This window comes from Vigna unguiculata, chromosome 4 (genome assembly GCF_037176805.1).
Source record: "Vigna unguiculata cultivar grain cowpea cultivar isolate G323 ecotype 2 chromosome 4, ASM3717680v1, whole genome shotgun sequence".
NCBI lineage: Eukaryota > Viridiplantae > Streptophyta > Magnoliopsida > Fabales > Fabaceae > Vigna > Vigna unguiculata.
In genome coordinates, this window is record NC_140795.1 from 40,626,135 (window position 1) to 40,641,443 (window position 15,309).

Genomic DNA, 15,309 nt, shown 5'->3' on the forward strand with positions numbered 1-15,309 from the left:
GACAGTGATGTATTTTATTTTATTTTATTTGAATTTATGGTTAAATATTTATTTTTTAAATAATTTTGTAAATACCTGTGGGTACCCGTAGATATCCGCGGGTATGAAAAAAAATAGACGGGTACCCGCATAATGGATACCCGACGGATATTGGTACGGGTACGGGACAGATATTTATCTAGCGGGTAGGGTACGGGGGAGCTACTGCCCGTACCCTACCCGCCCCGTTGACATCCCTAATCATGTGTCAGTTTGTGGTTTTTTCTATTTTTTTTAAAATTTTTTTTAAAATTTTTTGAAAATAAAAATAAAAATGTCACGTATCAAGTCCCTGTGTGTGACACATGGCATTGTCAGTGTCACGTGGCATTGCAATGCCACGTATCAGTATCATTATCAGATGTCATTGTGTTGATTTCGATTTAGTCCCCACATATGTTTTTTTGTTTCAATTTAGTACCTACTTATGTGTATCTGATTCAATTTTGACTTAATATTTTTTAATAATTAAAATCCATTTTTTATAAAATTAAAAGTAATTAAGTATAAAAGTTTTACAAAAATTAAGTATTTGATATTTATATTAAAATTTAGTAGTAAAAGTCATTTTATTAAGTCATTTTTAATAAAAAAATTAGTATAACATTCATACCAATAGAAATTTTGGTTTAAAATTAGTAAGAGACAACATTGTTCTATTTTGGAAAAAAAATAAAAATTAACAAACTTAATAAAAAAAGTAATTAATAAAGTAATATGTTAAAAAGTCGTTTTTAATAAAAAATACTAGTATAACATTTATATGTAACGTCCCATTTAATTATTAAACGAAATTAAAGGAAACGTCATGCAACGATAGTACAGTAGCGTAGCCTTGGGGTCCTTATCGCAACCCCTACAACCTGGGCACACCACGATGCCAACGGAAAACCAGAAACAAGTCTAACAAAGAGTATAGAGTAGAAATGCATAAAGCGATACATGGGTCATAGCCCTAAAGAAATCACGAAGAAAATAACTCCAGCCCAGATGGCTAAGCAGCGGAATCACCATTCCCTTGTTGACCACGAGAACCTCGCCCATCTGCTCCCATCAATCAAATTGATGATCATCGCAAGAAAGAACAGCCACATACAATACAACCATGCAACAAAACGGGTAAGCTAGAGCCGACAACATATTCATCATATAATCAAATATATTTTCACCATCCCATATCCATACAACAACCAAGCATGTTATGACCTTTCATTCAATACACTACGACTCGACTCGACTCATCCGAATACGTATAACTTAGTCGGATTCAGCGGATGCTTGCACTTGTGGTGGATACCTCTGCTCACCCCCGAGCTATGTGTTACAAGTCTTATGATGGATCAATTTTCCCTCACCACAAGGTTAGCCCTTAGTGAATTTCAGGCCTCCTGCTACTCTCACCACAGGAGTCAGTCCGCTCTAGGTGAGACTAACTGACTCCTCAGAGTGTCAGGATGCAACCTTACCTCAAATCCTTACCTAGTTATACATATGGGGCACCACCATGAACACCCACTAACAGGGGCCATGGAATTACGTCCCGACCACTGAAGCGCGACCCTGAAAGTCTCACCTAGAGACCCCAAGGAATTATGCGCTGAAACAGACAAAATACGATCATACAATCAAATAATATTCACCATGCAAAGATACCCTCATTATATCAACCTTTAAAGTCGTTACCTTTCAATTTCCAGATCCAACCCATTCCAACTTATCATAATCCATCCATGTACATAGAATCCAACTCATCTCATTATCATGCCACTTTAACAACACCAAATCTCATTTAGTTCACATGTCAATACTCATACCAAACACATCATTTATAATTCATGAATCATGCTACGTATACATCACACTCCATTATATACATGTCCCTCATCATAACATTCATACCCAACCAAAATAGATCATCCAGAAATAAACAAACATCCAAACACAGCGTTGTCTCGCCCAGCACCTCGCTCAGGCTGAGGGGTCTCGCTCAGGCGAGTTCCCCCTCCGCCTAGGCGAGGGCTCAAAACAGGAACAGGAAACAGCGCGGGATCTCGCTTAGGCGAGACCCCTCCCGCCTGGGCGAGTTGTCTGCTCGCTCAAAATTAAAGAGTTGGCCGCCTGGGCGACCTTGGGCGAAAAAGGCTTGGGCAAGCCTCTGCCAGACTAGCTTAGGCGAGTTCGACTTGCTTGTGCGAGATTACCAGGTCTCGCCCTGGATTCACCTGCAGCAGATACAATTTTCCAAACCCTTCAATCATACAAGATATCCCACGCACCACAGATAGCGATTTATCCATACAAACATCCAGCAGGTTCAAACAGATCAAAGACAACCCAAAAATAGATTAGGGACAACTCGAACTCGAAACCCTAACTTCCCGTACCTAGAAAAGCTTAGTAGAGATCCTGGCGGCACAACCACAGGCACAACGGCTTCTAAGGACGAACTATGGGGCTGAAAACAGAGTGGGACAAAACCAGAAGATGGAGTTAGTAGAGGCTCTCAACTGAAGTTTCGATAAGGTGAAGAGGGACCAGTACAAACAGGAAGGAATACTTACATGGAGTACCAATCTCCCTTAGCTCAACGTGACTGTGAATAAACCCTAGCAGAGGGGTTGACGGCTGCAGACCTAGGTTCTGTGAAAATGAGCGAAAAGCGAGGCTTAGGGCAAAGAAAGATGGTTTTTATCTACTGGGCCAACCCTTAGGCCCACTTACCAGGACAACCCCTTAAAATATAGGGCAGGGAGAAATGGAAATATTTTTAATGGGCCTTACATTTTACAAATAATAAATTTGGTCTAAAATTGAGAGAAACAATATAAGTATTAGTATTTAATTTTGTAAAAATATTTATACTTAATTATTTTTAATCTTATAAAAAATGGATTACAAAAATATTTTAATTATTAAAAAAATTTGGGACAAAATTGAATCAGATATACTTGGGTACTAAATTGAAACAAAAAGACATATATAGGGACTAAATCGAAATCAACACAATGACATCTGGTAGTGACACTAACATGTGGCATTGCAATGTCATGTGGCACTGACAATGTCACGTGTCACACACATGGACTTGACACTTGACATTTTTTTTTATTTTCAAAAAAATAAAAAAAAATTATAAATTTAAAAAAAAAATTAAAAAAATCAAAAAAATCACAAACTGACACGTGGCACGTTGACTAACGATGTTAATCAACTCCGTTTGAAAGGGGCCTAATTGAAGCACTTTTTTCAAAAAATTGGGATGCAATTGACACTTTTTTAAACCGGGTACCTATTTGACACACTAGCTCCAAACTGGGTACTATACGAGTAATTATACAAAAAAACTAGTATTTTATCGAGCTACTAGAGTATTAAAAAATTAAAATATTTTATTATATAAATATAATTAAAATTTTGGGTTAAATATGTTTTTGGTCCCTCAAGTTTCAGTGAATTTTGGAATTAGTCCCTCATCAAAACTTTATACCAATTTAGTCCTTCATCTTTCAAAATGCGTGAATTTAGTCCTTTTAATCAAATTTTGTTAAGTTTATCTGACGTTTTAAGCACATTTCATGATAGTATTTAAGTTAATATTGAAGAAAAAATGTGTCAAAAAGTGTAAATAATTTAAATACTATCATGAAATGCGCTTGAAACGTCAGATAAACTTAACAAAATTTGGTTAAAAGGACTAAATTCACGCATTTTGAAAGATGAAGGACTAAATTGGTCAAAAGTTTTGATGAGGGACTAATTCCAAATTTCGCTGAAACTTGAGGGACCAAAAACATATTTAACTCTAAAATTTTCTATTGCGTAAATTTGAATAGTAACATTTTATTAATTTATTATTTTTAAGTTATTCACATATTTTAAAAAATAAATTTGTGCAATATTTTTAAGTTATTTATATATTTTGTAATACTTTAATATACAACTTTTTCAAAATCAATTCTATCAATTAAAATAAAGAATCTAAATTTAAATTTAAATGAAACAATAATTAATAATTTCGTATGTTTCAAAACAATTAATCAAATATTTTATTTTGATACAAGAAAATAAAATAAATTTTACAATTTTAAAATCAATTAATAAAAATTTAAAAAACCTTTATATATATATATATATATATATATATATATATATATATATATATATTTGTCTAAGAGTATCTATACTAGTATAGAAGGAATTTTTTATCCTCTAAATATTTTTTTATATTAAAATAATTATTTTTGAAGTAGCCTTCTATTTAAATTTATTAATTTTTTTATTTAATCATCTTTTAAACTTAACTACTTTTTAATTAATTGAATTATATCTATAAATAAATAAAAATTACTTATAATAAAAATGAGTTCAAAAAGGATAAAAGACTTTTATTATTTTTGGGCAAGTTATTGAACACATTGTAGTTATTAAGTAAGATCTTTTGTTCTTAAAAGACTATCAGTTGATTCTCTTAATCATCTCTATTTTATGTAAAGAAAATTCTCCAATTTTATTTCAGGACTACATAATAATTGCATTTTCACCCTCCAACTTCATCCTATAATGCTGCAAACTTTTCATAAAAAAACAAAAAAAGAAAGATGACAAGTAAATAATCTTTTTGCTTTGATCAAGACATCTGAGAAGATAGTAGGTCAATGCAACTGAATGTCATTCTCCTGTGCATATATCAACAAAATATCATCTTCTGAAAGTTGAGATGATTGTTCCCCTTAGACACCAACATCCATACAAGAATAAATGCTAGAAGCCTTTCATTAATCTCCATCTCACTTGTCTTTTATGGCCTTATATTTTCACCTTGAGAAACAATTGAGTTTCTACAATAACCAAGATATACAAAAAATTTCTTGAAGTTTTTCTTCTCTAAGAGAGAGTCTCCTTCAATCTTTAACACAACAACATGTATCCAATTGTATTGGCCACTTTAAATTTCAACCCATTTTACCTTAGGAAATAAAACTCCTCCAATAAGTTTATAGTAGAAAACTCTTACCAAGTAAAGAAAGGACTATCCTTTAATTTCTACAAAGGACTTCCAATGCATTAAAATGTTAAAAACACAATTATTACAATTAGTTACAAGGATCATAAACAATAACATTAAAAGTCTCAAAACTATAAATTTGTAGATGTTGCCTGATTTAATTGATTATAGTATTTACATAATTGATTAAATTCATCAAACTTCTAAACAATGGCCAAAATATAAACCCCAAAAGAAATATATGTTTAGCCCAAATACAAGGCCTTATGAAAAGACTCATTACAAAAAAAAAAAAGTTTAATCCTATACAAAATATACTACTCCTAATCGTATATTTATAATCAAGGAAAAGGATTGCGTTTTTCCACTAATCCATGTTGCAACTCCTTAAATGGGTTTTCATTATTTATTGATAGAATTTACTAACAGCCATAATCAATAAGTAATTACCTACTATCAACAGTTTTGTTGTCAATAATTACTAACAGATTTCACAACCTATTGGTAAATTTTAACAATGACCATTTACCAACAAATTTTTTATCGTCAATAATTCGTTGATAAACTCAAATTACCAACAAATTTTTGTTATTTTCGATGAATTGTGTCGGTCGATAATATATGATTTTCTTGTAGTGAAGACACCATAGAGAGACACATATGGTACTTTCTAAAACACAATGCCAATATACACAATCACATTGACTTTTACTATGCAATGTCGTTTGTCACATCAACAAATGTTTAACGTCGTTGGATGACGAAAACATTATCCATTCATTAATAAAGTTTGAAGATGAAAGTGATTCAAAGTTTCACACAAAAACAAAGTCCAAATTCACATAAAATTTCAAAGATTAAAAACACATTTAACCCAAATGTAATCTAACAAAAGAACTATCTAAAGTTATTAAAACATACTAAGTTTTAGATCCAAACTAATTATTTCAACATATAAATATGCATTTTTAGATTATTGTAAAAGATATACATATGCACTTAACCCCAACACGAGGGAAAATTGGCTTGGCTTCACCAAGTACTCTTTTGCACCTTCAATATTATATTAAGGTATAAATACTGATTTGGTACCCAAACTTTTTCTGAATGTTCATTTTGGTACCCGAACTTTCTGAATATTCAATTTAGTACCCAAACTTTTTAAAGAGGATTATTTTAGTACCTTCCGTTAAATACACTTTGACGCCGTTTGGGACCTGTTGTGCTGGCAGTGTGCAACAGATACGTGGCAGACATAAGGGTTCGCATAAAATGACTTGGATTGTATTTATTTGGGATCAAATTAAAGTGCCCCTTTTGTTGTGGAGGTTGGCCTAATTTTAGATTTCTCCTCTTCTGGTTTTTCTGAAAGGGTGAAGAGATGTCAAGGGTTCAATCCTCTTCTTCTTGCTCTCACAATTCACGGGTGATGCGAAATCAAAGCTCATGCTGTAGTAGTGGTGGCTGTAGAGGCTTGGGTGAAGCACCCACATGCAATTGTGGAGTGGCAGCTGTGCTGAGAACAGCTAGAACAATCAAGAATGGTGGGAGGCAGTTTTGGGGATGCCCTAATTTCAAGGTTAGTCATATGGTGTTAATTTTTTGGGTAAGTTTATGTTTGTGTTTGGAGATAGTTGCATAGTAAAGTAATTCTTTGTTGTGTTGTTTTTTGAAGAACAGGGTGGAAGTGAAGGTTGTTATGGGTGCATTTTCTTTAAATGGTGCATTGAAGATGGTGATGACGAAAAAGATGCAATTATTCTGAGGCAAAGGCAAAAGATTTATATTCTAGAGAAAGAAGTTAAGGGATGGAGAAAGTGGGTGAACTTGTTAATTGGATTGGTGTGTGTATTGGTTGTAGTGAATCTGATTTTAGTATCCATGATGTTGATGTAGACTGATATTGTAGTGAAAGATTAGCTGTTTAAAATTGTGTAGTGATAGATTAGCTGTAGTGAAAGATTAGCTGTTTAAAGTTGTTTGACTTTAGGTGTGTGGAAGGTTATTTTGTAATATGAAATTTAATGAAATGAATTAAAGTTCGGAGTTATGAAAAATGGGAACCATCTTTTAAAGTGCTGCATTTATTTTTCTGGTATTTGAAATGTTACATGGGCTGAAATAACAAGAAAGAAATGTAAATTTGAACAAAAGCAGGATAAGTTGCCACAAATTCATTGAATATCAAATATGATATAACAAAAGGACATTGTTCATAGGTATGGATAACAAACATCCGACAAAAGTATTGGTAACACTTCAAGTGAAGTTGCAGACTATACTTCAAGTGAAGTTGCAGACTATACCAATCCAAAATAACATAATACATATGAAATACTTCTAGTGAAGTTGCAGACTTAAAGTCATTACAAAAAGTGCATCCTGAATTCTTAAAACTAATCCTAAAGTCATGGTTTCCATACAACGCCTCTCCTATGCTGGAGTTTTTGCCTTGAAAAAGGTCTGCCACGTGTTGGTTGAGGAATGAGATTTTGGTGGACTGGTTGGGATGATTATGTTCCATGAGTTATCTGTGTTGCTTGTTCATGTGTTGTAGAAGGTGGTGGAGGTCCATTCTGTGTTGCAGACTGTGATGTGGTTGCAGGTGCAGGCTGTGTTGTAGATGCAGGTGCAGGTAATTCAGAAGCAGATGCAGCCTGTGTTACAAATTCTGGTGTAGTTGCAGGTGCAGAAGCTGGTGTGGGTGCAGGTGCAGAGTCTGGTACAGAAGCTGGTGTAGGTGCAGTAGCAGATTCTGGTGCAGTATCTGGTGTAGGTGCAGTAGCAGATTTTGGTGCAGAATGTGGTGCAGGTTCAGGTCCATATTCTTTAGGCCGTAGGGGGCAAGTTTTTCTGAAGTGGCCAATTTGCATACATATGCCACATTTTTTTCTTACACCTGATCTATTCACAGATATAACATTTTTATCTTTCTTCTTTAACTCCCAAGCTTCTAGACGTCTTTTCTTCTTTGGCCTGCCTGGTAGGATTCTTTTTTGTGGAGGTAAAACATCTGGATATTCTGTGACATCCCACTGGTGTTGTCCATTGGTTGGGTATATTATTGGCTGGTAAGTCTCCTCATATGTTGACATCTTGAAGCATAAAGGTATGAAGTCTTCTTCATCCAAATTCAGGAATTTCATTGCAGCCAATGAGTGACAGCAAGGGAGCCCTGTGATACTCCATTTCCTACAGCTGCAGTCCCTTGTATCTAGGTTGACAACATATTTCTCCCCATTGAATGTGTGCCTAACCTCAAAATTTTTTTCTGCAGACCACCTACCATGATAAAAGCAAAGTTGTTCACCACTTAAAATGTATGTATACAACAGCAAATAGCAAATAGCAAATAGCAAATACCTTGGTAACCAGTTTTTGGTTTCTTTAGATTCCTGTTTCATTCTTGATTTAATTTTCGGGCAGATTGGCCCTTCTGCAGCAGTCACCTTTGATCTGTTTGTAGCTCATCTATCCATCAAGTAACCTCTAATTTGTTCCATCATACTTATGATAGGCTTGGTCCTCGCCTCTACAATTACATTGTTGAAAGCCTCACTCATATTATTCACTAATGTATCAGACATGGGTCTTGGGTTGAACCTGGACCTAGACCAATACCTATTTATGCACAAAAATGAGAACAATGTATAAGAATGTATCGACAATGTTAAAGTGACAGCAATATTGTATAAGTTCAGTTACCTAGGGGGTATGGCTATTAGATGCTTGAATGCGTCCAAGTTAACTTCTTTAATCATCCGCATAGTTGTTTCCCATTGTTGTGGATAAGTACTGACTGCAGCCTGCCACATCAGATTTTTCAGATTTTTTCCTGGGAATTTTTTCCTAAAGTTTGCATATAAGTGACGCATGCAAAATCTCTGATCAGCTCCTGGCAAAAGGTCTTGTATAGCAGGCAACAAACCCTATTCAACAATTCACTTCATAAGTGTTTAATCCATATGGTTGATAAATGAAAAACAAAAAAGTGTTTAATCGATATGGTTGATACCTTTTGCTGGTCTGACATGAAAGTGATGGAAGAACATATATTGGGACCACCAAGATCATCAACTAACAATTCCAAGAACCAACTCCATGTATCTTTATTTTCTACTTCCACCACAGCCCATGCAATTGGCAGCATTTGATCATTTGCATCCCTTCCAATAGCTGTCAACAATTCACCTCCATATCTCCCTTTGAGAAAACACCCATCCAAACCAATAATAGGTCGACAACAAAAAAAACTATCCTTGCAGGCTTTAAGACATATATAAAATCTCATAAAGTATGTTTTCCCTTCAATTGTATCAACTTTAACCTTTGCAGTTGATCCCGGATTAGATCTCAGAATTTCATGGGCATAATCATATATTCTTTTAAATTGTTCTTTAAAAGAACCTTCAACTTCCTCATTGGCCAATGCCCTTGCCCTACGTGACACTGACTTACTCACATTCACGTTCCACTTTCTTGATATCTTCTTACGAATATCCACAGCCCTAGTCCTTGGATTATCTCTAATTGTGTTTTTCATCTGCCCACTTAGCCACTTTGCATTTATTAAATTCACATTGAACTCTCTACTACATGTGTGTTTGTCAACTACTTTCCTTAGTTGCCAAATGTTTTTAGCAGGAACATATCCACAATATGCAAACCATTTACATTTTCCCTTAGCTCCTAAACAAATAACTCTAAGTCTGCGGTTATCATTTCTTTGAATTTTCAATTTCAAACCAGAATGCACACCATACGTCCTAATTGCATCTACAAATTGGGCCTTATCTATGAAATATGTACCAATTTCCCACTGATAATCTTCCATGTTTATTGGCATCCGAAAGTTCATGAAGCTTGACTTAGTGTTTTCTTCTTTCCCCACTGTGTCCTCACTTTCTTCACCACTGTCCAAGTGGTCTGACACCCATTCGTTATCAGATAATCCCATTTCACTTTCCTGACTTCCCTCACTGAAATACAGATCTACTTCAACACTGCCCTCACACAAGTTATGGTCATGTGTAGCATCTCCATCATAAGCAACATTGACATCAACTAAACCTTCTAATTCCTGATCCCCTGTAGCATCAGCAATATCAGGTTCTGATTCAGTCCAACTGTGGACTTCAACATCATCAACTCCCTCATCATGACGTCCCTCCATATCACCCTGCACATTATCATCCATTCTATCTTTATCACCCTGCACATCATCATCCATTCTATCTTTATCACCCTGCACATCATCATCCATTCTATCTTTATCACCCTGCACATCATCATCCATTCTATCTTTATCACCTCCATCCACCTTATCATACCCAACTTCATCCGGGTTATTACCATCATCCTCCATCCCATCTTTGCATGTCTCATTATTAGCATCATCCTGTAATTCAGGATCCACAACCTTATCACCTCCATCGGGCTGTTCAGAGTGAACTTCTTTGTCATTATTACCACCATCCTGCAATTCAGCCTCCCCATTATTGCCACCTACACAAGCACTATCACAATCCATCTGCCCCTGTACCTCAACATTTCCATGACCAGTTTCTACATTGTCATCACCTAAGGGGTAGTATTCCAAAAAGTTATCAACTACTTCAGCCTCAGAAACTGTGTGTACTACAAACAAGTGCACATTCCCATTTCTTCGAGCAATATCTGCCATGTGCAATGCTCCTTTATCATCACACAACAACTTCAACTTATTTTGTAACACTGATCCTTTTCCAACTTTATACCACAATTCCTTCACAGCATGATAACCCATCTCTTTCAGTTTCCCTTTAATCTCAAAAAAACTCCACCAATCCGGGTCACATACCCATGTAGCTGTTAACCCATCACTATAAGTTAACCTATCAGTTTGTATAAAATGGCCACCATGGTGGAGTACAACTTCAAAACAATCATCAGACATCACAACCAATATAGTAAAATCACTGACCCTGTCAAATAAGAATACCCAAAAAAACGCCACAAATTACAACCATACCACAAAAAAAACAGTATAAAGTCATAAAGGGGACCACAAGCCACCCACCCACCGCATACTTTACTTTACACTTCACAGAAAGGACCCCCACAACACAACCCCCCACAACAGAACCCCCCACAACAGAACCCACCCCCCACAACATTTATGCAATATAATACAAACCCCAAAACGAGTACAACTTCGAACATATAAAACAACAACACACATTCATCAACACACATTCATCAGCACGAAGACAAAAAGCACAAAAGAAAACTCACCTTCCACGACTGCCAAAGATTCCCCTTCGTCGTCTTCCACTGCCGAACCTTCTTCTTCCCAACTTCGCCGATCGTCGAACCACAATCCCAATTTTCGCTTTCCGCTTTCTGCCCTGATTTTTCCTTCTCCACCCAATTTCATGTGTTGTGCCCTAATTCTCTCTAATGTCCTGTGCCCTAATTCTCTCTCAACGTAATATTTACCCCAATTCACTCAGAAAACACGAACCACAAATTTTTACTTTTGCTTTTATTACTTAATTACTTTTTTTTACATCTTAATCCACGTGCACACCCACTGATTCTGCCACGTATCTGTTCCACTGTGCCAGCTCAACAGGTCTCAAACGACGTTAAATGGTATTTAACGGAAGGTACTAAAATTAACCCGTTTAAAAAGTTTGGGTACTAAATTGAACATTCAGAAAGTTCGGGTACCAAAATGAACATTCAGAAAAAGTTTGGGTACCTAATCAGTATTTATACCTTATATTAACATTCTATCTCTCTCATTGTTCAGAACGAGGATGAATAAATGAATTTGAGTTAGATTTGAAGGTAAAATTTGTGTTGTTTCTTTTAAGGGATTTAGAGATAAAAACGAATGGATTTGAGGGTGGAGTTTATGAAAGTTTGTGAATGATTTGATTGATGTGATAGGTAAAAAATTAAGTTGTAATAGATTAAAATGTAAGATTACTATTTTACCCTTATAGTTAAAATTAATATTATATATATATATATATATATATATATATATATATATATATATATATATATATATATTATAATATATAATAATAATAATGCTACACTTTCCTAGTATGACACATGATCAACACACCTACCTTTTTCATTTTTGAAGCTTCTAGAGCAAAGCCCCTACATAAGGAAATGCAAAGGCTATCAAATTTGTCATTGACATTTTTCGCTTGTTCAAGTGAAGTATTGGTGGCATCCACCAACATGATCACCCTATTTTGCAAACCACAATCAAGAATTGATTGTAACGAAAATGGGAATCGATTCTAATGAAAAATGTAGAATCTATTTAATTAATTCCCTCACACTTATAAAACTTTGTAAAAACTAAGGACATTAGTGTAAAAATACAATTCTCAACCACAAATCTCCTCATCTCAAGCGAGACAACATCATGTAATAATTCCGCAAATTCACTCATTCCTTCGTTCTCAAAGCACATGAAACAAACACAAATGAATATTACAAATCCACGTCTCACAGTTCCTTTGAACATGAAATCTTTTAAAGAAAATACAATACCAAGTTATTTTGTTATATGCATACACAAGTTAACATACAACATTTTTTTTCCTTGTTATTAGTGTAAAGTATTGAAAACTGTAGAACTTATTTGTGGTTGAAAGAATGTGTAGATGTTTTCTCCATGACCCAAAAGTTTAAAACATTCTTTAGGTCATAAAAACTTATATTTTTAGTTTACGTAAGTTCTTGATTAGCTAAAACTTTCTCGTATGCAAAACTTAACTTCAAACCCAAAATTTCAAATCTGTTTGTTGTATTGGAATATTATTATTCTCTACCAATATACATTTTGGTTTTTTTGTTTCTTTCTTTCCAATAAAAGAAAAGAGTGAAACGAACACGAAACATTCTTTTGTTAGCATGCTAAAAAGATGGTTCAACTATTTACCAAAAAAGGAAAGTTGGTTTCATCAACATTACAACACTAGCAAGGTTTGATATGAGTGGTTTTGGTGTCATAGGTTCCTAGTTCCAACCCCAACCCGTTGTTCTTGCACGCACCCTTCAAAACCTTAATCAAATCCACACACATGCTCCTCACGTGCTCCTCCCACCCTCTCTGCATAACCAATAAAATCACTGCCACACCGTTTCGCTTTGCCACGTCATCCCTCACCTTCACATTACCGCTCAAACAGCACAAGCTCCACAGCACCACCACTGCGTCCTCCGCCGCGGCCTTCGCCGCCTTCGTCACTCTCTCCACTACCGCCGCTGCACATGAAGGCTCCGCTGCCATCGCCTCCCTCCCCTCCGCGCATGTGGCCAGCACCGCCAGTACCCTCAGACACCTCTCCGCCGTCTTCGCCGACGAACACTCTCGTAAAAATTTCGAAACCAATTCGACAACACCGCAATTAACTAGTTCCACCTTCGCGGAGCGAGTCACCGAAACGACGCCTAGAAACAACAAAACGGCATCGCGTAACTCCTCTCCACCGTCCTTCAAAAAACCTGTTACCGAAGACAACAGTCCTTGCGTTTCCGCGATGGATTTTGAGGACTGAAAATCGCACGCGAGAAACTCCAAAACTCTAACCGTTTCAATCTTCGATTTCGTAGATCCGTTTCGCAAAACGAAAATCATCGAATCAAAGCATTGTTGGCGAGCGTCGAAAATTAGCCTTCGGATTTTCTCTGGATTTCCGTTTTCTCGGAGGACCGAGTCGAGAAGGTAAATCGCGTTTTCAGACGCGTCTATCCGCGAACTACACCTGGCCAGCGCGCGGACGATGGCAGCGTCGAAGCCGGGGAAGTAGGCAAGTTTCCGACGATTTTCGCCAGAGGTTGTGGCGAATTCGGCGATTTTGGAGAGGGTTCCGGCGAGGTCATCGTCGGCGGTTTGGATTTGGCGGAGGAGGGAGTGCAGGTTGTCGGCGGAGGAATCCGGCGAGGGAGGTTCGGCGGAGAGGAGCCACAGGCGGATGAGACGGTGAAGCGTGAGATTGGGAATGAAGTCTTTGGAGGGAAGAACCTGCATGGTGGCGGGACACGTGTCGTGTCCTGAGTCAAGCCAGCGCTGAATGCTGGTGCGATCGTATGTGACGCCGGTGCAGAGGCTCACGGGGGATTGCATCACGTCCATTGAAATTGGGCACCGAAAGAGACTCGGAACGGTGATGTATAACTTCTCCCTTATCTTTGCCATTCTTTCCTTTAATAGCAATGCTTTTGTTTTCTCTTCTGCTTCTTTCTCTTTGGTTTCTCACACACAGCACAACACAGAGCGTAAGAAGATAAAGGAGATATTATTATACACACACTTGACACAGAGTGTGGTCCATTTAAACGGGTGTGTGGTCTTTGGTCAAACTTTTGTTTCTAATAACAGTGGGACTCTAACTGGAAAAATATGACAGAGTGAGAAGGGTGGTATTCAAGAGGAAAACGACATCTTTCATTGTTTGACCAATCCTTCAAATATTTTGAAAATTTTGAGGTGCAGTTTTGTACAGATGTTTCACTAGGTCATCTTAACTTAAACGGTCATCCATTTTCTTTTCTTTCTTCTATTTTCTTCTGTGATAACACATATGAATCATTTTCATTATTTATTAAACCAAGAAAGGAGGGTTGAACCATGGTCACACTTCATAAATAGCTTTGAATTGAGAACTGAGAATATTAAGAGTGTTTAGGATATGACATCCAAATTTGATGTGTTCAATAAGTATTTTTAAGGTGGGGTAGAATATATTTGGAAATGGTATTAATTAGCTTAGAAGGTAACTCTCCTGAAAATGATGTAAAGAATGAGAGTTTAGATTTTTTTATTGGTTTTTTTAGTGTTGTCTACATTAAAAATATATTAATATATTGTAAAATATTAAAATTAAAAATAATTAGTGTATTGTAAAATATAGTAAAGAATCAGTAAAAGAAGTTTCCAGAGAATCAAATTCAAAATAATACTGCTAGCTAGCATCTAAAAGCATCTAAATTGAAGTTATATATATATATATATATATATATATATATATATATATATATATATATATATATATATATATATATATATATATATATATATATATATATGTTACGTACAAGAGAGGAGTATATGAGAACTAAGCAAAAAGGGGAACGTATAGTTATCAAAGTCTCACAGAGTGTTTTCTTAGAATTGCTAAATATATAGTACCAACTTGCATATTTTGAATAATATTACCCACTTGAGAATAAGTATCTTTTATAAATAAGAATAT

General features: G+C 35.8%; 1 protein-coding gene and 1 pseudogene across 1 annotated transcript; both read right to left on the bottom strand.

The window, feature by feature from the left end:
• Window positions 1-7,557: 7,557 nt before the first annotated feature.
• LOC146887167 (uncharacterized) lies at window positions 7,558-10,197 on the bottom strand. The gene is made up of 3 exons (XM_085672055.1): window positions 9,060-10,197; window positions 8,750-8,973; window positions 7,558-8,326 (listed from the first exon to the last, which is right to left on the bottom strand). The coding sequence occupies exons 1-3, from the start codon at window positions 9,999-10,001 to the stop codon at window positions 7,558-7,560; spliced, it is 1,935 nt and encodes a 644-aa protein (XP_085528181.1). The 5' UTR covers window positions 10,002-10,197.
• A 2,643-nt stretch (window positions 10,198-12,840) lies between these two features.
• Window positions 12,841-14,502, bottom strand: LOC114180235 (U-box domain-containing protein 28 pseudogene; annotated as a pseudogene).
• Between the last annotated feature and the right edge of the window lie 807 nt (window positions 14,503-15,309).